A 21,627-nucleotide genomic window follows, 5' to 3' on the forward strand; every position below is an offset into this window, starting at 1 on the left:
ATACGAATTAGGACTTCTTTTTTTAACCTCCATACAATTTGTTATGATAGGAGCAGATAATCGTAGAAGTTTTATAAATCAAAACTATTTTAGTCGTTGATAGTGGGAAATATTTTAATAGAAACAAAAGCATGCTTTGTGCCAAATCTAAGAATAGCAACAACAGAAAGAACGCCTTAACTGGAAATAATAATAATAATGAAAATAATAATTAGCTCATATTATTTTCTTTCTTTTTCATTTACTTTTAGTGCGTCAAAATAAAATAATTAAATTTAGTAAAATTTCAAGGGACCAGCTTCCGTTCTGTGAGGCTTGTATATTGTTAGCTTTACCGCTCTCTCGGGGCTGAGGGGTGTGTTCAAAGATTTAAATCCCTCAGACATGCGTAGATGCTGAATGCTACTGGGTGCGCCATATTGCTGTTTTACTAGGGTAGTGGAGTTAGCGAAGCCGCTTGGAAAACCAAACCCGTTTCCGGACATGAAACCCTGAGAGGATAATAAGTGAATAAGCGCGGTAGGATTTATTAGTTTGCTTGACTGCAGTGTGTTTCATTTGTTACATTGCTTGCCATTTTAAGAAGAGAAGAGGGGTTCCCGTTAAACTCTGAGTCCAATGGATCCCAGGACCGCTTGGATCCAGCCGGAGCAGAAGGTACCTGCCAGTACCCTGTGGATGCACATTTGGCGAACCCCTCAGGAATTCGGAGCAGGCTCCGGTATCGACAGCCGCCTTCAACACCAACGTAACTTTGCAGCGCAGAGCGCAAACTCCACGGACTCACGCGGTGAGTATTGCAGAAATGTAGCACCGTCACCGATGGTAGTGTTGGGGAACCTGTCGAAGCGAGACGGCAGCGGGGAGAGGGGAAGTGTCCGGAGGAAGGGCTCGTTGTCGCCGTCCTCCTCCTCTTTGGACTCGGAGGCCGAGAGTTCCTCGCCCTCTGGTTCCTGCCTGCACATCGACAATTTGAGCGTTACAGAAGAGGCTAACCAGTTCTTGCACTACGGCAAGCAGGAGTTGAAGGAGAACAGTCTCCGACAGCAATACCCTCTAACCCCTTTTCACACTGTTCAGCAACACTGGCGCAGCATGCCACAATCTACCGACCACACCCCCCCTGGGATAAGAAATCAGCATGGGAACAAGCACCACTATCAGACACATTCATCCAGCCGCAGGAAGCACCTGAACAGGGCCAACACTTTCCACGGCATCAACCCCCTCCTGTGCTTCGACTCCAATGGACATCATCCAGACTCTAATTGTAGCCCGTGGAAAACCAGGCGCTACAGCCAGGGCATCAATGGGTAAGGAAAAGGAGGGAGGAGGGGGTATGGACAAACTTTTCTTTTATCCAAATGCAGTGTTTCACCATAGATGTGCTTCTGGTTTACACTTTATTTCCGTCTTTTTAGTCTTCACGAAGAGATTATGGACTTCTTCAGCTTCATGTCACCAAAACCAGAAGAAGAGTCAATGAGAAGGGATGTAGTGAACAGAATAGAGGGGATTATCAAAGATTTGTGGCCCACAGTACAGGTGAGTGTCACCAGCATAGATGTTTACCTGTGCACACCTTTTGGACAGGTAACTATGGGGTGGGGGTTTGGATGCTCAGTTTTACATACTTTTGTTTTTGTGATGTGCTGCCAACCCTCTCATAAGCCAAGTATGTTGACTTATGAGTATCAGAGTAGCTTCTTAAAGTTAATCAAGAGACAAGCTGATGTTAGATTCTTGTTAAATTCAGGAGTACTCCTCCCTGCTTCCAGAGTAACACTGAACACACGAGTCAGATATATTTGGAAAAAACTAACCTTTACTCCCACTCTTTGTCTGGCATCCAAATGTTCGGACACATGCTAGGACAGAAGGGATATTTCAAACGTAGGTACTTGTAAGCCTGAGGAAATACAGCGATGACCCCAATCAAGCGTTTTTTACTGCCTTGGTCACAAAGGGCATCTTTTTGCCCTGCACTTAACTTTATGAGAATCCAATTTCTTTTTTCTTTGCTGTTGGTGTATTCAGTAATTTTATTTTATTTTTTTTATGGTTATAATTATGCAGCTTGTTTTTGTTTGTGATGCCCTGCATAAATCAGGCCTATGATTTTCATGGTTTCAGCAGTCATTACGTTTGGCACTTTACTACATTTGTGTGTCCTGCTTTATGCAGAAGGCAGTCAGCAGCATCGTTTACGCTATATGTCCAAACAGACTTGGCCAGATGTAATCATTCATTCATATTGCCTGCATTCCCAAAGTAACATTAGTAAATTATTTTCCGTTGTATACTGCCAACAGAGTGCACTCTGTAACAAATGGCTCTTTTTTTTGAGGGGGTGGGGTTCACATTATAAACATTTTGAACTAATCCTGGCCCACAGAAATCCCACTGGGACTCACTGTGAATTGGATTCTTTTCCTTTCTTTTCTCTGAAGATCATTCTGTGTTACTCCTCCTATCCCTGGTGGTGATTTTATTTTATTTTTTTCTTTTCTAGAAACCAGACATTTACAGAGGCAATAGTTTTATTGCACATCTTGACTAATACATAAAATTAGTGTATTTTGACCATACACTGTATGTAGAACAGTAGAAAGCCTGGTCAACAAGCTGGATACATAAACTGTGGATGCAGCACAGATACAGATATCTGCGAATCAGTGCTATGTAAAAGACTCAGAAATATTAGAGTTCTGCTCAAGTAAGACTGGAGTTAAACCTTCTTGGATGTGCTGCCCCACATAGCAGTGCAGCTGGCTTGGCCTTTACTTTTTTTACTGAGTTTTATTGTTTTTACTAAGTCAAGAATTGGCCATATTTGCAGAATGGTAGAGCACAAAGTTGTCACCTAATGCTAGCAGGCTTGGATGGCAAGCTGTGTCCAGACTGTATTGTTGCACACTCAGAGACACCTGCTAAGTAATGAATATTTATTTATCCAAATGGCTTAAAACTACACAAAAAGATTGCAAGGTCAAATTTAGTTTGCAAATCTTTTTTTTTTTTTTTTTTTTTTTTTTTTTTCTCCAAAATTATAAATAACAGCTTGCTAAACGGGAACTTCTGCTACTTCTGTCAGCAGTTAAATCATCCGTAAACACTAGTGACAGTTCCATTGGCAGCCATACATGCTGGTGCCATGATGATGCTTCCACCATGCTTGTGAGCTGATGTGTTATGCTTCAGTTTGCCCTTCTGCATACGGTACTTTTCTCTTCCAATCTTTCTATACAAGTTAATCGTGAATTAATTTTTCCTGAAGTGAGCAGCCTTTTTTTTTTTTTTTTTTTTTTCTTTAGATATTGTCTGGTCAAGTCTAATTTTGCCATGTTATCGAGTGTATGATTTGAGCCTTGTTCCATACCCTCTGTATTCATGAAGGTCTCTCTTGATTGTTGACCTTGTCAGTTGATAGACTTGCCTCCTCGAGAGGACTCAGATGTTGTGAAGTTGTTTTTTTTATTTTATTTTTTTATCTTAACCATCAAACTCTGTCATCCCCAGCCTGCGCTGGTCTTTCTTTTTGAATGACGTGCTTGACTGTTGATTCGGCCTCTTCTAAACTTTTTGCCATCTCTCTGATGTGTTGATTTTGGTTTGTCAGTTTAATGATGTTCACATTCAATTAGGGCTGCTCGATTATGGCAAAAATGATAATCACGATTATTTTCACTGAAATTGAGATCACGATTATTTGACGATATTTATTTAACCCTTTAAGACCTACCATAGAACCAAGTCCACCAGAGCTTATATTATTATTTTTTTTACATGTTGTAGTGCCATTTGTGGGAGCATTTCAAGTTGCTATACATCAATACAACTGTTATAGCCCATATTTTAATAATATGTATGCATTAAGTCCATAGTAATTACATAAATTGCAAAAAAGTGCAATAAACTACAAAAAAAATTGAAAATCGCTTTTGTTTTGTTTACATATATTTCTACTTGGAGAAGTTTAAGAGGTTTATCCCTCAAAACTTTAAATACAATAAAGTTGCAAAAAATAGTTTCCCACCACAGGAAATTTATTTTGAGTGTCTTCATAGTTTTATTTTGGAGATACACCAATTTTTATATACTGCAGGAAAAACAAAAAACAATCCTATGATGCAAATTTGCAAAGAAAACAGCATGTGCATCATTTCACTGTGGGAAGTGTTACGAACAGCTGATAGGAACGGCAAAGCGTGTTTCTGGAATATTATGTTTTTGTTCCTGCAAGCGCTTTTTATGCAATTTTTGCAAAGCTATATGTGGAACGAAACCGTGACCGAGGACAAGCTGATGGCATCAGATGTAAGTACAACTCCTCCGGTTTCATATGCAAAACAAATTATTGCGCTAGCTTACACGGTTCCGGTTCTACAGGGATTTAACAATAGTTACGCAAAACGGAGCGTGCTGCTCTGACCGGCTTTAAAGGGTTAACAATGACTTTAAAAAAATAATATAAAATAGTGTGCAACACCACTGAAGATTTTTTTTTTTTTTTTTTAAACTCTCTTTTCAACCAACGGCAGTCACTCTCCAAATAACTTCTGCTTAGCTTTCCGAGCTTCCCTCGGGTCCTCTTAATCAGCGGTCTCCAACCTTTTTTGCGCCACGGACCGGTTTATGCCCGACAATATTTTCACGGACCGGCCTTTAAGGTGTCGCGGATAAATTAGGGAGGGGCTAATAATCGTCTCAGTCATTTTTAATGATCGTTGAAAGCCCAGATCGTAATCGTGATTAAAATTCGATTAATTGAGCAGCCCTACATTCAATGACCAGCTACCAATTAAGTTCAGCACTTGAAATAAATAAACTAAACAAAAATTACTTTTTTATTTTTAATAACCCACTGTGGTGGTGTATAAAGGGAAAAACAGCCATGTATGGCCTTAATTGTAACTACACTGAAGTCTTTATTTTATTTTTTAAGGTTCCACATTGTCAGCTCAAAATCAAGGTCAAGCTAGCAAATACCTCAGATATGCTTATGGCTCTTGAAACCAAACCTATGTTGTCCTCTGCAGGTGGAGATATTTGGCAGCTTCAGCACTGGAGTTTATCTTCCAACAAGGTAACATTTGTTGCATTACCGTTGCCGTACACTCTCACCTTACACGGGCTGCTTGTAAAATGCGCTGCTTTTTAGGAAGTAGGAGCACCATTTTTTTTGTCAGTATTAAAATGCCACACTGCATTCAGTGTTCATTCTGCTAGAATTTACACTGAACTAGATGCTGTTTATTATAGTTTTTTATGTATGCATTGTATTTCTCAAGGTCTTGTCCTGAGAGTTGAGTTACAGAAATGAAGAGTGTTGAGGGGGAGTGACATTTCAGCAAATATGCAGGAGTTTAAAATATTCAGCAGCCTTATTTGGAAACATTGTATCGCATTAGCAAATGAAGTGATTTTTGGAGTGAGTACATACAGCATCTGTTTTGTGCAATGGTTGTTTTCATTGGATTCACATAATACTCGCTCAGCAATGAAAATTAAACTGCCTGAACAATTAAATATTGGTTATGAAATAAAACTGTCTTTCTAACATGTGTACACAAACCAACAGGCAGAGATCACTGCTGCTTTCTTTATTATTTGTACATATGTTATGTAGTCAAAAGCCTTTTTGTTGTGCAGATAAGATTGAAGTTTTATGACTAGAACATGGTTACAGTAACTTCTCTTTTGTCTTGTTGTAGCTATTATTTTTTTATTTTTTTATTTATTTTTACCATTTGGTGTGTGTCTGAGAAACCGTTTGAAATTGTGTTGCTTTCATTCTGCTGCGTCCTTAGTGACATTGACCTGGTGGTGTTCGGAAAGTGGGACCGTCCTCCACTGCAAGAACTGGAGCAAGCCTTGAAAAAACACAATGTGTCCGGCTCACATCCCATCAAACTCCTTGACAAAGCTACAGTAAGTCGAGAGAGAATCCTGGCTTTTTAATTTTGGCATTGCCAAATTGTGAACTAATTCTTGACATTTCCTTAGGTGCCAATCATCAAGCTTACAGACTGTGAAACACGGGTCAAAGTGGACATCAGCTTTAATGTAGAGACTGCAGTCAAAGCAGCACAGTTCATCAAAAGCTACCTTAAAGTAAGCCTTTAACGACGGACTTTTTTCCCTTTTTAAAAAAATGAGTTTGTGTAAATGATCGTTTTGTTTTTCTGCTAATTTGTTTTATTTTTATTTTTTTTCTTGTAGAAGTACCCCGTTCTGCCACCCTTAATCTTCGTTTTGAAGCAGTTCCTGTTGCAGAGAGAATTGAATGAAGTCTTCACTGGAGGCATTAGCTCATACAGTCTTATACTAATGGCCATCAGCTTCCTGCAGGTACACAGTGATGCTCATCAGCAAAGTGATTAGTTCCAGAGTTGATAATAACTACACTCTGGTTTATTTAAAATAAAAACATTTTGTAAAAGTTGACCAAAAAGTTGTTAAAATGTAACGTGTTACACAGCAAAGGTAATAAGTTCTTTATGTCCTGCTAATCAGCTACACCCTCGGATAGACACGAGCCGTCCCAACATTAACCTGGGCATCCTGCTGATTGAATTTTTTGCACTGTACGGCCGTGATTTCGACTACATTAAGACCGCCATCAGAGTGAAAAATGGAGGAGCCTACCTGTGCAAGGAGGAAATGCTCAAAGAAATGGAGAATGGAAACAGACCATCATTGCTCTGCATAGAAGATCCAGTCCAACCAGGTCAGACTAAAATAAAGAAAATGTTCAAATGTGTATAGAATTTGTACAAGACATTACTGCAAAAGCAAAAAAACACAGGTATTTATTGGCTGCTGGAAGGGCAATCCAAAGTGAAGGGAAATAAAAATGTTAAAGAGCTGCAGTATAATCACCTGTGGGTTCAGTAACAATAAAAGTTGTGCAGAGGAGGCAAATGATTGCTGTACATCCCAAAACATTTGATATATGAACGCCAAAATGTGTCATGCTGTCAGAGTCCGTCTTGTAATGCTCAACTAATCGAGTGTGTGCGTGTGTGTCTGTGATCTTCACAGGCAACGACGTGGGCAGAAGTTCATATGGGGTTCTGCAAGTCAAGCAGGTTTTTGACTTTGCCTACATGGTACTAAACCATAGTGTTTCTCCACTTTCACGTGCATACCCTAACAAAGACTGTGACAGGTTTGTGCCAACCCACCCCCTCCTAATCATAAGGAAAGTGTAACCTTTCCTTATGAGTTTAATCTTTACAGTGTTTCTCTAAGTAGTCATATTTTACTTTCTCTATGTTGCAGTACTCTGGGAAGACTCATCAAAGTCAGCCAAGAGGTCCTGAAATACAGGGACTGGACAATCCAGAAGTGGGGTGCCAAGCAGTATGCCAAGCTGGGAAACCACAGAATGTTGTCTTCAACTTCTGGTTAGTGCCTGCTTCGCGTAACATGAACTGGAGTTCAGTTTCAATAACTGATGTTGCTGAAAAGAGGAAAATGTGTCAAATATACCCAATGCAGTCTAACCGTAATCTGTTTGGTCCTAGATGTTGAGGCTTGTGAACAGGATCTGGCCAGGCTGATGCTGGGTGGAGATCAAAGAGACTCATCCTCCCCGCTCAGTGCCGACTCCCCGTCACCATCTCCAGTTTTCGTTAACAGCCCCCATCACCGTTTGTCGTCATCCTCTGCTTGCTCGCTCTCCTCTTCTTCCTCTTCGGGAAGTGACATAGTAAGGGCAAATATTCTTTTCTTCATTTTACCAAATTATTTGACAACCACTTTGGCACACAAGGTGGCAATTCAAAATATGTAAAGATAAAGCACATAGACAAAGCAGCTATAATGTTCCATCACAACTTGATCATAGTCCAAATGTTTAAGGTTTTTCTCTTGTCAGTCTGGCTTTCTTAACTTGTATATGGACATTCCTAGGAATCTGAATCCCCTCACGGCACCAATACTACTGTCCAATTCCATCCCCTGACCTTCCAGTCAATGTTTCAGATGACTACTAACCTGAGGACTGCGCATCCAGCAGGCTTTATTCACACAATGCATCAGGTCGGTCTGTTTCTTCATACTGACATTTATATTTCAAAAGGCAAAGTCCAATTTTTTTTTTTTTTCCAAATGCCCTTTAATGCTTTAAAAGAATCCCAAATTCAATCTTTTTCTTTTTTCCCCACAATTTTTCAGATCCAGATGTCCCTCCCAGAAAACATAGCCATCCCCCATCTCTCCGATTGCCGCTTCTACCACGAGACTCCTCCTTCCATCGGCGTTGTGCACCGTCATTCGCCACAAGTCGCACCACAAACCCCTCAAATCTCACAATACATGAACTCTACCAGCCCTCTCCTAAGTCCCCACCACCACCAACAACAACTTCACCACCCTCAGGTAGGAGGACTGCAAAGCCGCTCTTATGCCATGGGATCCAATTCCCACGGTTCACTGGAGCATCCCAAACTTGTCTTCAAGCACAATCAGTGCAGTAACCTCCAAGGCCAAAGTCACGTTAACTTCAGTCCTCAGCGCAGATTTGTTCCCCAAGTTCATAACGCTACATCGGGTTTCAGGAACCAGCAGCAGTACGGCCGTAACGCCTGTCGACGCAAAAAGAAGGACAATTTTCCTGCCTTGAACCAAATCAGATGAAAGAATACACCTACAGTATTTGTCCCAACTGGTTTCTGAAGGCCTCTCTACAACCATCAAAGTGATCATGTGATGATACTTTTCTTTTTTTGAAATCTTGATATGGGAGGCTGTCAAAAATGCACCTTATCGTGCTAGCATTCCCAAGTCAGTTTACTATGCCACACACTTCCTGTCCGAAAACTGAATTTAAATCCATGACTGAACTCATTTTGTTACATCTGTCTGAAGTCAGAAGCCCCTCTCTCAATGTGACGCACACCAGCACAGACTTGATTGAGGATTTTCCAGACTTCACCTTCTCATCAGTGTTACTTCCTAGTTTATTGAGCAGCTCAAGTCAAGTAGAGTTTCCATGGAACTCGGACCTTTTTGAACATCGTGTGCCATTTTACTGAACTGGTTCATCGAGCCTGGCATCTCTTGAACTTTTGACTCTTGTCGGGGCCCATCTCATCAGGTTTGGGGGCTCATTTGATCTTGTGAATGCAACACCCTATTAGCTGAACTCTTCATGAAGAGCCCCTACAGCTAGGGCTATTACTACAACTTGTACTCTGGATTGAAGCACTACCTTTCTACCTATGCAGCTCAACGCTGACAGTGTTTTTGGTGTGACGGCACAAAAATGGACCTTATCGCAAGTGCTCAAACTGTGATGACTTGTTTGAATGTACGAAGTGTTTTGTGTGTGTGTTGGGCATCATCCGTTGTCTGCTTCCTTTTTTTTTTTTTTTTTTTTTTTTTTTTTTTTTTTTTTTAAATTGGGTGGTTGTTGTGTTTTAAAAACTTTTCCCCTCACTAATGTCTCCTCCCCCCACACACATTAGCACCTCTGTTTTGTTCTGTACTGTAAACATTGCCACCTTATATTATGTCTGTTGCATTTCTGTGCAATATTGACCAGTTTTTAATTTATTCCACTTTTTTTTTTTTTTTTTTTTTTTTTTTTTTTTTTTAAAATAAGGGAGTTCTCGCCACTATAAGGTTGCTTTTTATATTAGCCTACATTGATCTGTGCAATAGGATTTGAGGGCCTAGGGCTGTCTGTTTACAGCTTTCCAACACAAGAGGGAGCTATGGTGTAATGTGAGAAATGTGCCAAAAATCCCATGTTGCCAACACATAACTATTGTCATTTACCATTGATATATGATCACTTGAAATTTTCCCAACTGTCCAAATATAGCTCCTCCCACCACTGGTTCTCATTTTAAACATATCACTTAATTTGGGGGTTTGTTTTTGCTTTCTTCATTAGTATTTCCTCTTGATGGGCTGTGTTGGGGAAATGCACCTTTTTAGCAGTGTTATATCTTGTTAGTTCAAGAAAAGTTGGTGCTATTTATTACCAGCAAAGTGCTTGTTTTCTTGCCTTATATCTTTTTTGATTCTGTTAAAGCAACAATGTAACTGCCTTTCTAAATGACCAAATCTGACCCTCCTCCGTTACATAGTCAGAGCCTTTTGTGTTTTGTCAGTGGCAACAAAACTGTTGGACTTTTATTTTTGCCATACAGCTTGTAGATGTAAGCTCTGAGAGCAGACTCCGATCGCAGTCAGTGATTGTTAGCATGAGCAGCATGTGCGTGAGGTGTGTGTGGGTTTTGTTTTTTTTCCCCTAAATTGATAAGAATAGTTGATTTGTGCAAGAGGGCCTTGTATTTTTTCCAGAGGTTTTCCTCTGCCATCTTTAAAGTCAGTATTTCAAAGACAGTTTCACAGCTAAAGTTTACATAGCGACTTGTTCTTGGCAAACCAGAGATTTATTGTTACAAGACTTTTGGCTGAGGCAAGAGTAAAAATCACTTAAAGTCTCGTGTTTCGAAAGTCAGATTATTGTAACATGCCGTGTACCAAACTGATGGACACATGATGCTGTCAGCTTTTTTTTTTTTTTTTTTTTTTTTTTTTTTTTTTTTTTTTTTCCTCCCCCCAGTGCAGCTTTTTAGCAATATGTTTAAACGATAATCTAGGTTGTTACATGAACCAAATCTCCCCCCAGCTCATTCCTTCCTGTACATTTAATGGCTGGTTGTATTGTGTAAACAACTGACTTTTTTTTTTTTTTTTAAATACAATTTTTCTATTTTTTTAATAAACATTTTAAAATTCCAAAAGTCATTTGTGTGTGAGAGAGAGAATTTGTGGACTATACTCAAAAAGTGACTGTGTCCAAGGAAACTAATTTAGTTTTTCTCTCAATTGCTTTGATGCAATTTTTCCTGCAGAAGTAATTCTCACTACTCTTCATGTAGTTGAGGCATTTTTCATAACACAGTCACCTGTGCAAAAGATACTACAACAATCAAAACCTTTTTCATAGTTTCAATATCATGTAAGTATATTGTAATCCCACAAAGTCTCTCATGGGGGCACTGCTGGATCATTTGCTTGGTGTAGCTGCTCCAGAGTCATTAGCTTTCAGATTGTCAGCAGGGAAATGGGAAGAAGGGGCTTCAATGAAGTGGTTCATCTAAAGGTTTAATCACTAGAGGGTTAGTGGCTGAAACTGTCATTTTATTTCAATTAAAGCAATGGAAAAGGGGGCAACGAGGATGCCCCCTTTTAGTCTTTCATTTAAAAAAGCTGACTAAGACACTAGGAAATTAGACTTTAAATCTACGGCTTGTAATGATTACTTTGGCACAGCTACAGTTCATAATATTGTTAAAAGTTGGTTCTTTGTTCCTGATCTATTTACTAGATTAGATCATAGGGCTCATGGGATCTGGCCTATGCACTGATGAGAAATTCAGCTGCCTTTCCACACAGTGGTTGTTCACACAGTTTGTGCTGCTACATGGTTTGCCTAAAAGCATGTCAGCCCTTAGGGGAAACAGAAGGCGCCTCCAGTTAGCATTCACCTGTTGAGATCTGCATGCAGTAAAGGGGGCACTTGTCTTTATGTAATGCTCGCAAAGAGTGAATATCTTTCTCTAGATAAGAGCGCATTTCAAAAAAATAAATACATTTATACTACGTTAAGAATGACAACTTTGCTGTGCTCAACATGTCAAGAAAATAGCTTTCCAGTGGGAATAAACAAGCCTTTTTCACGTATAAATCAGTACAATCTCATTGTGTGCTAACCAGTCAAACTGAAATGGCTAAAGAAGGTTCTTTAAAAGAGCTTCCTTTCAACCTCTACTGGAATTAAATATAGCTTATGCCTCCAGGCTGTCTGAAAGCACCGTGACTGTAGTTTAAAATTTGGTGTCGATACATAGTATCAGGGTATAAGGGACATTTTGGTCCAGAGAACAATTATTACAATATTATTTTCGCTTGTAATGGTTGTTGGTCTGACTCATAAAATAACACCCAGGTAAAGTAGGTAAAATATGGAGACATAAATCATATATACATCAGATTTTTGCCATACACATTTTCAAATGATATAGCTGTTATCTCCTCAATGCCACCCAATAGTGCTCAGGCCAGTTTTTTGTTTGTGGGGTTTTTTTTAAGAAGTGTTAGAAGTGACATTGACAAGTCTTTTTTTCTGTTTTTCTGCCAATTATTCTTCCTTTGTGTCTTTCTGAAATACAGAGAAAATGTGATCAAAGGCTCAGCCTTAACTACTGACTGGTTCTTTTTGTCATGCTTTCAAGATATATGGAAGAGACTTTTCTACCATTATGCTATTTACAGCATGGAGCCATGTAGACACAGATGATGCGAGCACAGAGTGTGCATAACAGAGACGAAAATGACAGTGATGGTGTTGTTTTAGTGCAATGGAAAGGGAAGTCAAGAAATAAAAAGTCTCACGGACTTTTTACTTTTGCACCTGTAAATGGATCTCTAAGTGAAAGATGATGTCCATCTGAAGTTCTGTACGACTGTAAAATCGTAAATGTACTGACATCGGTCTCACTTCACTTTTCACTTTCTATTATGCCTTTCTTAGTTCAGCCTCTTAGAGGAGAAAAAACCTTTAAACATGGTGGTCTTCGAATTCTACACACTCTTATTTTTATGTATTTATATATTTATTGTAAATTTGTTTTAGAATAATGTATTATAACAATAATAATGGTCTAAATGTCGACCATCAAAGCCCCCTGAATATGCCACTGATAGCTAAAACTAAACATTCAGATTGAGTTTCCACACTATAGCTATATAAAATGTGTCTAAAATCAGATCCCATTAATTGTGGCCTATGTGCACCCACCATGTTCATTCATCTTTTGTTTACGTAGGACCTGTTAAATAGCTTATCTCCCTTTTGTGTTTCCAAAGTCAAAGTATAATACTCTTAGCTAACAAGCATAGCCTCTTGGCCTAGATATCTCCACTTACCTTGATTTCATGCTCATTCGTGGTTAGTCCAATGTGCTCACTTGAGATATCTTTTCTTCTTTGGCTCAAAGAGGCCTGATGGATTCTGTATTCTGCCTGATAAAATGGCTCCATTCAGCCTCTCTCTAGTCTAAAGCTCACTAATGACCCATACACACCAGTATTCATTTTCTTCCCACAAAACCAATTTTTCTCTGAATAATGGAGCTTTTTTGGCAGTTTTAAGAAACATACTTCTCTAAAGACCCTGACAGAGGAATGGAACAGACCCTAGTTACATCTATATCTTTCAGATCATTAGTTCCATTTTTTGGAGATTTCTTTAGAAGGCAGTGTTAATTTTTCATATTCAACAGGCGGCTGTCAACAAACATTGCATAACAAAACTGAGGTACAAATCTCATCAACCAGCACAGCTGCTGACGGATGTTGGTCCGAAATTTTCTAAAGGTGTAGAAACTCAAAAGGTTTCATTTATCTAAATCAAACCATACATTCAGTTCAGATTTGATTTCATTTCAAAACATTTATGGTTACACACCCAGAATTTCAATAATAAAAGACTAACTTCGCATAATGCAAATAAATTTGTCACAGATAAAAATGGCTAGCACCTCATTTGATAAATGCTCCATATTCTCCTCCAGCTAGTTGCTTACTTTGCCTGTTTGTTGCTTGTTCTTGGCAAAGTTTCCACAGTGAGTTTTTTTTTTTAAATCAGAGTACAGGAGAGCTGTGAGACTGAATCAAAATGTCTAATTGTAAAACTAAAACAATGAGCTGAATGCCATTATAATCTTCAACAGAGCCAACAGCAACTGCAGAATATAGATAAGTTGATGTCAGTTTATCATTTCAAGCCTTCCACATTATCATGCCAATTCCATCTGGTGTTAAATATTTGACTAATCCAAATTACTTTGGGTGTAGATTATGAATAGCAAATAGCAAATAACAAATAAAATTACGGTGCATAACATACATAAAATGAAACCTACAAATCATAAAAATATACGATGTAGGTTCTTTGAAAGTTAACACCAAGAATAAACTTAGAGAGCGAATGCATGTTTCCATGATTAAATGATGACTGCATTATTTTTATATTCAGCATGCTCGGTTTTGAGGTTGTATTTATACAGAAAAACACATTTACAAACCGGGTGCCTTCCATCACTTTATCTTTTCTCTGTAGCTTGCACCCTGCTGAAGAGTTATTTAGATGACTCAGCCTATTACTGCGTACTGTATGTATCTCTTCAGATGTTGATAGCTAGCTTGCTTGATGATTTGGGTTTATGCAACACAACACACCGCAGAATGCAGCATGACCCCATTTATGCACTGTGTTTTTGTTGCGCTTGTGTGTTTGAACTCGAAGGGAGAAAAAGAAAATAGAAAATTACTTTTATTCATCTTCGTCTCGGGCTCCTTTGTTTACTCTTGTTCTCTCAGGGTATATGAAAATGTAAAGGAAAGTGACTGGTTCCACTTATTGCATTAGGCTTATATGTTGGAGTATCATGAAACTGCAGCTTTCTGAATACTGTGTTTGCACTTCTAAGAATTTAAGGGATCAACATATCATCATATCAGTGTTGCAGCCATTATTTGCAGTTTCTGCCACAAGAAAGATAGCACACTGTCCCTGATTTTAACGCTGTCAAACACAATCAGACAAACTTGATTATGGATAAATCTATATAAAAATATCTTTCTGAGATGTTGCAGCAAGCATTTGTTGCAGAGTTGCGATGAAAATGGATACATCTGCAGTATTTATGCAAAATTTAGGCTGTCTGTGTGAGGGTTGGGGTTCTGTGGACTCTGAACCTGGAATCTTCGTTGCCTTGGTATATATCATCTATTTGTCAATGAGAGCTTAGTAATAGGGTCATAAATACTAGTATTTATACAACACCAGATCACAATAGTCACCTCAAGGTGCTGTAAGCTAAAGACCCTACAATAATACAGAGAAAAGCCCAACACTCAGTTGACCCCCCTATGAGCAAGCACTTGGCGACAGTGGGAAGGAAAAGTCCTTTTTAACAGGAAGAAACCTTTTTATCTCTGGCACAATAGTTCTTATTATTTTCTAGAAAATCCCAATAAAATGTCCAGAAAGGCATCCATCGATTCAGCCACACTTACAACCTCGACAGTAGCAAAATGGGTGAGTTATTTAAAAAAAATAAATACAATAAAATGAAATGAAAGTTACCCCGCTCAGTCATTATGAAGGAAAAATTCTGAAGATTGAAAATGTTTTTGTGCCAGGCTGTAATCATGTTATTTTATGATTGAAGAAAAGCATGCTTTCCCTCTGGGAATGCCATGCTTTTGAAGCAAGCCTTAAGCGGCTATTAGTGTTACTGCATTTTTGGCATTTACATGTTGTCTTGATTTTTTTTTTTTATCCCTGAAGATTGCAAATTTAGCAGCAATATAAACCAAAACTTCAAAGTAAAATAGATAAAATATCAGGGTGTCATCTGGACCATCATTTCCACTAAAATAAAGGTTTGCTGTATGTTATCCTTAAACAAATCGTTTTGATAGGCCAGTTGTGTTGCCCTTCTGGCTCGCCAAATGAACCGTGAGGCAGGCAAGCTTTGATATCCCACTCTGGATGGCATTAATAGAAATAAAGGTACTCAGATGTTCCTCTTCCAACAACAACAAAAAACATCAGAACTAAGGAAAATCAGAATCACAGAAATCTGTCTGTAGTCGCCTAGCAAGTTCAGGGATGCACAAACCCGAAAAATAGCACACATTTTCCCTTTCTTTTCTTTTCTTTTTTTGTTTTTTTAAATTGGCAGACATGCATTGGAGGGCATCTGTCAACAAACAGCTTACACCGACAACAAATGGCAGACAATCTGTTCTTGAGTAAATTGCAAGCAGTTTTTGCAGTAACGAGCTTTAACTGTTGCTCTGGAACAGACTGCCAGTGATCCTCCCCTTGTTCCTGTCCACTTGTAGAAACAGAAATTCAAGAGGTTTGTCTCGATAGTCACTCTGACAGTCGGCAGTATCAGCATTTTAGATCGAAAATTAAAACTGCGAAGGGAATTAAATATTGATTTCTTTGGCAGGAGACAAGTAGTCATCCATCTGTAAACGTATACGTGCAGTGAGTTTTCCACTTTGCATCTCCCCCAGTTCTATTGTGCCCTTTTGCAGCTTCAACTAACTGTTTTATCTTTCATCTGCAGCTTCATTGCTTTGATCAGCTCTTACTGCTCTCATTAGCATCATTTTGAAATGAAAACGTTTGAAGCTACTTTGTTAATATACCTGCAGTTTTTAGTAATATTATAATGCAACAACCTAATCAGTCTTGCTGACCTATACAAGAGTTGTACATAACAGCAGATATGCTAATTGTGTAAATGGTAGAAGAATGTCTGCCTATCACAGCCACCTCTGACTTGATCAAAATGACATGACATAAAAAACAGACAGAGATAAAGAAATAAAGCATATTGTGGAATATAAGCGGGTCTGAGACGATATTTCAGTAGCTGGGGTGAAAACAGCCCGCAGTGTTGGGACACTGAAGGAGTGACAGGCAAATTGCCTGCTGGATGATGAAATTTTCCTGGCACAGATCCAGGTCATCCTCAAGTGTCACTGGAAAATAGTTTTTATGACAGCAGTCAACGTCCTTTAATTGCTTAATTTTCATTCCCGCCCAGCTCACTACAAGGAAATAGATTAAAAGATAATATAAAATATGGAAAGGCTCATCAAAATTCTGACTCTTAGTGATAAGAGAGCACAGCTTTTAATATCTGGAAATCTGGGTATGGCATGGAGTTTAACTGCAAAATTATATATACTTCAGGTTACTTATAATAATTGTGCTTAAAATAAATTATAGACACACAATGAAAATAATGATTGCAGTATACTGCCACTGTCTCATCTAATTACTTCTTATGGAAACAATTATATTTGGTATTCAGCTTTTGGCATTATGGACGCCTACATTACAAAAAAGAAGAGCAAATGATGAAGAAATGAAAACAAGTATTTAAGTAGTAAGATTAATTGGCTAGAATAATGACAAGTCATGATCTGACTTAAACTCCTGTGCTTCAGCTCCTGTTTAAAACTATCACGAGGCCTAAAGTTTTTCTGAACTCAGCCTCACATCTCAGCCTGGCTGTCATGTGTCTCAGCATAACGTAAGCAGCCGTGTCAGATCACAAGGCTTTAATTACAGACCTCGTTCATTAACACATCCTGCTTTGCAGTATTTTAGGACATGTCAAACTGTGTGCGCACGTGTTACTTTTCTGTCACACTTCTTGATTCACGTATTCTTTATATATCCATTTTAATAAGGACATATTAAAACGATCGTCCACCTGTTTGGTGAAAGTGCCATTTCTCTTATGCCCATGCGTTGAAATCCTTTAATGTATAAAGGAACCTCTAAATAGATGTTGTTATCTATTGATATAATGAACCCACATGATGCTGCTTATTCATAGACTTCGGGGGGGGGGGAGAAATGAAAGAAATATGAATACATTTCAGTGGCGGGCAATTTAATTCACAAGATTCTGAGAAATGTTTATTAAGATCTGAAGTTGATTGTATTTAAAATAGATTAAATAACAGTGAAATGTCGTAGAAAAGTAGTGAAGAACCCGCAGACAAGATCTTTTTAGCACTGTAGTTTGAATTTTCCAGCCACAAGCCTTGATCTTTCAGCAACACCATCTTAACTGTATGCTACATAGCCAGACTTTATAGAGATCCATATTGGAGTTAATGAATTCAAATCTATAGGCTGTGTTAATAGTAAACTGTTCGTCTTGTGAACTGTGTGGCAATGATAGAGAATGTAAAAGTTGCATTAATAGCTAGCTGCACCTCCTCCCAAGAGGATGATAAATCCATCAATCAGTGCAGGTTACAAACACAAACTGTACTAAACAGACTGAAAAATGCAGACTTGAAGGGCGCATTAACATGCCATTAATTTCAAATGATACCGAAGCCATTATTACAGCACTTTTACATTTTGTCCAACCTTTAATGTGGAAAATATTACTAACGGAAGACCCTTTATCCACTTTAATGGTTTTGATGTTGATGCTAATTTTCAATTCAAATATAGTTATGCTGTAGCTCAGTGAAGATGCATTGAATGTGGTCTCAGACTGGCCACATGGGAATAAATGGAGGTCATTAAAAAATAAATAAATAAAGGATAGAACATAATCTGTGAAAAAAACAAAACTTGTGGTATACACAACTTAGATGCCAACGTTTCATAGTTTGGGTACAAATCACACTGAATAGTTCAACTAATGGATGAAACTGAGCAGCAAATATTTGTAAAGCCTGACAGTCTTTATAATCTCTGTCTATAAGCTATAAATCCTTATAGCTACAGTGTGTCTCCTTTCTGTGAACATCTCAATACGTACAAACAAAAAGTGAATTTTTGTGCTTCATTAAATAGATCTGTGCCTGGCCTTCTGATAGGTTTGTCTTCTTTATTTTATTTTTATATAAAGAATATTTCAGGAATGTGACAGAAATAACCTCCTCCTAAACATCAGCAAGACTAAGGAGCTGATCGTGGACTTCACTACAAAGCAGGCGAGGAATTACAAATCCCTCATCATCAGTGGCACGCCAGTGGAGAGAGTGGACAGTTTCCGATACCTGGGTGTCCACATCACTCAGGACCTGTCATGGTCCTGACACATCAACTCCCTGGTTAAGAAAGCCCGTCAGCGTCTCTTCTTCCTCAGAAGACTTAGAGACTTCCAACTGCCACTGAAGGTGCTCAAGAACTTCTACTCCTGCACCATCAAGAGCGTCCTGATGGCAAACATCTGCACCTGGTTTGGGAACAGCACCAAGCAGGACAGACGAGATCTGCAAAGAGTGGTGCGCTCAGCCGAACGCATCATTCAATCAGAGCTCCCTGACCTGCTGTCCATCTACACCAAGCGGTGCAAGTCCAAAGCTAGGAAGATTATGATGGACCTCTCCCATCCCAACAACGGACTCTTCTCACTGTTGAGGTCTGGGAAGCGCTTCCGCTCCCTTACGGCCAAAACAGAGAGAATGAGGAGGAGCTTCTTCCCCCAGGCTATTCGGGCCCTGAACCAGGTGTAGGACTGGACTCTCCCACACACGTCACTATAAGACTGGACTCTCACACACATCACCACACGCACCACCACACATTTCCTATAATCCTATAATTCCTATAATTTATAATCTTTATAATCTCTTCTGCTATTTGCACATTCTTTACTGTAAATTCCTAAGTTAATTTGTAAATTTTGTAGTAAACTGTAAATTGTAAATATTGTAAAACTTTTCTTCTGTCATTTAATGGTCGGGCATTGTACAGCTACAAGCATTTCAACCCCATGTCGTATTGTGTATGGTTGTGTGTGTGTGACAAATAAAATTTGAATTTGAATTTGAAAAAAAAAAAAAAGTATCTTCAGTTTACCATATTTCTTCTTTTTTCTTTACTGTATGCTTAGAAGCTATGAAATAAACATAAAAGGTAAGTATTAGCATAATATTATGTTGGAAAGTCATTTTGTCTAAGCAATGATGGATTTAGGCTTATTAATATACTCTTGATGCAGTTGTGAGAACCCTATACATGAAAAAAATACCATAAATGTCTGCTGTTTTTAGTCTTTTCAGCCTTGATGACTCAGATAAACATTTTTTTCTTTTAAAAGTTAACTACATACCAAAAAATTATGTTTATTTGTTCAGTTACGTCTACACTTCAAGTATTTTTTGTGAGGTGAGTTGATGTGTAGTATTCCCATTTGATAATAAATCAGACATGAAGAAAGACAAGGAGACTAACAAAACTGAGAAAAAATAAAGATGAGAAAAGTTTAACCAAAGAGAAATTAGGGGAAAAGGTAATTAGTGGAGCAGTTGGTGGTTTATCTAAGAAATAGTGAAAGTCTAACTGTTCTCACTCTCTCCAGGGACAAACAGACAGGCTCTGGTTGCTGTCCCCCTCTTCCCATTTCACTGTCAAAGTGACAATGACTTATTTCCTCACACGTTTTCTTTATACTTCACACATTTACATCTAGTTTTTATCCATATTCATTAACGTTTCATCATTTTGTAACTAATGTCAAGGTTAAACTCACCAAAGGGCAGGGCAATCAAAATTCTCCAGGAACTCAGCTGGAGGAAAATAGAGCCGCTGATTAGTTGTTAAGGGTAAAGTGGAGAGTAGAAAATGGATTAGTGTGCAGTTAGAATATGTCGCACTTCATGAAGTGTGAATGAAGGATGTTTTCCCCATCTGGGGTTATGGAGAAACTGTGAATGACTGAAGACACTTTTAAAAACAAGCAGCGCAAAAAATAAAAGCGGGGTGGAAAAAAAAAGTCCTCCTCAAGAGACCTTTTTTGATTTGCTCTCCTTCTCCTCAATTTAAATACTTTGGATATATTTTCTTTTCACACAGTAAATATTATATAAGGCAAGACACATGAAATGCCTTTAGATACTTTTGGAAAGTAAGCACAAGCTCCCGGGTATGTGCTCCTTCAAAGGGTTGCTTGAAGGGTAAAACTTGCTTTTGGATTGGGATGCAGTTAAAGGTCGGAGTCAGACATGGCAGGTGGGATGGTTTACAAAGTGTATGCAAAGAGTATTATAAATTAAAATCTCACAAATGAAGTAATTCATTTGCGAGATTGTATGTATGCTCTTGTATTGGTATATGTGCTAGTGCAGTACATTCTGTGATACTTAATATTGAGTCATTCTATCAACCTAAATTCAAAACATCCATGGTGCTTTTAAGCATTTAATTGTGCATCAGAGTTATTAGTACAATCATCACCAAGGTTACCAAGAGAATATGAAGGTTAAGGTTGCTGGGAGGCTCTCAGTTAGACACACTTATGGGTTAAGTGGCAAATTTCTTTGCCCAGATAATGAAGGGTTACAGTTAAATACTCTAGTGCCTTAAAATATCCAGGTCTTCTTTGATATCTAGGTTAAATCAAATGAGAAGTGGAGACAGCCAGGGAAAAGAGACAATCTATACTTTAGTACATTTATGTCTAGCATATCATTGTATCATATGTGGATAGAACAACAATTAAGATGTGTTGTTTGGGGACCAAAAAAAACTGCTTGTCCAATACAAAATCCCCTTAAAAACCTAGTGTTGTAGGATATAGTAAGCCAATGTCTTCACTATGGGTTTACTGCCAGTTTAGTATTCCCTGTCACATCTTCTAAAATATTTAAGAGATGGCCTGTTTCCCCTTGTTAAAAGAATAAGATATTTTGTTCGCACTATAATACATTTGACCATGAGTAAAAACGAATAAATTTTAATGTAAAACTGCAAAATCCAGACTTATTTTTCTTTTTGTCTTCCCTTATTGGCAAAAATAAAAACCTACTGATTGGACGGAAATGGCCAATCACTTCCGGTATTTTGGAGCAGGCGCCCTCTGCTGGACTGGTGCGAAACAATTTCCAGATCAAATGGGAGCAAACGAGGAGTTTGCGTTAAAGTAAGTTATCGAACATTTCAAGACGATAACATTTTAAAGAGAATAGGTATGGTATTTAAAATCTAAAAATATTTGCCAGTTGTTTACTTGCTTCGTCCTTGTTGTGACATTAGCACAG

General features: G+C 38.4%; 2 protein-coding genes across 3 annotated transcripts in view; both read left to right on the plus strand.

Annotated features, from left to right (window-relative positions):
• Window positions 1-202: 202 nt before the first annotated feature.
• LOC146658634 (terminal nucleotidyltransferase 4B-like) lies at window positions 203-10,767 on the plus strand. Its single transcript, XM_085422330.1, has 12 exons — window positions 203-1,313; window positions 1,422-1,545; window positions 5,040-5,086; window positions 5,811-5,931; window positions 6,007-6,114; window positions 6,223-6,351; window positions 6,517-6,730; window positions 7,045-7,171; window positions 7,285-7,409; window positions 7,530-7,714; window positions 7,918-8,046; window positions 8,182-10,767. Exons 1-12 carry the CDS (start codon window positions 619-621, stop codon window positions 8,641-8,643), a joined length of 2,466 nt encoding a protein of 821 aa, XP_085278456.1. The 5' UTR covers window positions 203-618; the 3' UTR covers window positions 8,644-10,767.
• Window positions 10,768-21,438: 10,671 nt separating this feature from the next.
• Window positions 21,439-21,627, plus strand: part of adcy2a (adenylate cyclase 2a) — a 64,820-nt gene continuing 64,631 nt past the window's right edge. For both annotated transcript variants that reach the window (XM_085422336.1, XM_085422337.1), the window contains exon 1: window positions 21,439-21,509. The gene's annotated coding sequence lies outside the window, so the exon portion shown is untranslated. The remainder of the gene's footprint in view (window positions 21,510-21,627) is intronic.

The sequence above is a fragment of the Rhamphochromis longiceps genome, linkage group LG11 (genome assembly GCF_057381845.1).
Source record: "Rhamphochromis longiceps isolate RC_006_pf linkage group LG11, R_longiceps_female_GT1.1, whole genome shotgun sequence".
In the NCBI taxonomy this organism is placed as follows: domain Eukaryota; kingdom Metazoa; phylum Chordata; class Actinopteri; order Cichliformes; family Cichlidae; genus Rhamphochromis; species Rhamphochromis longiceps.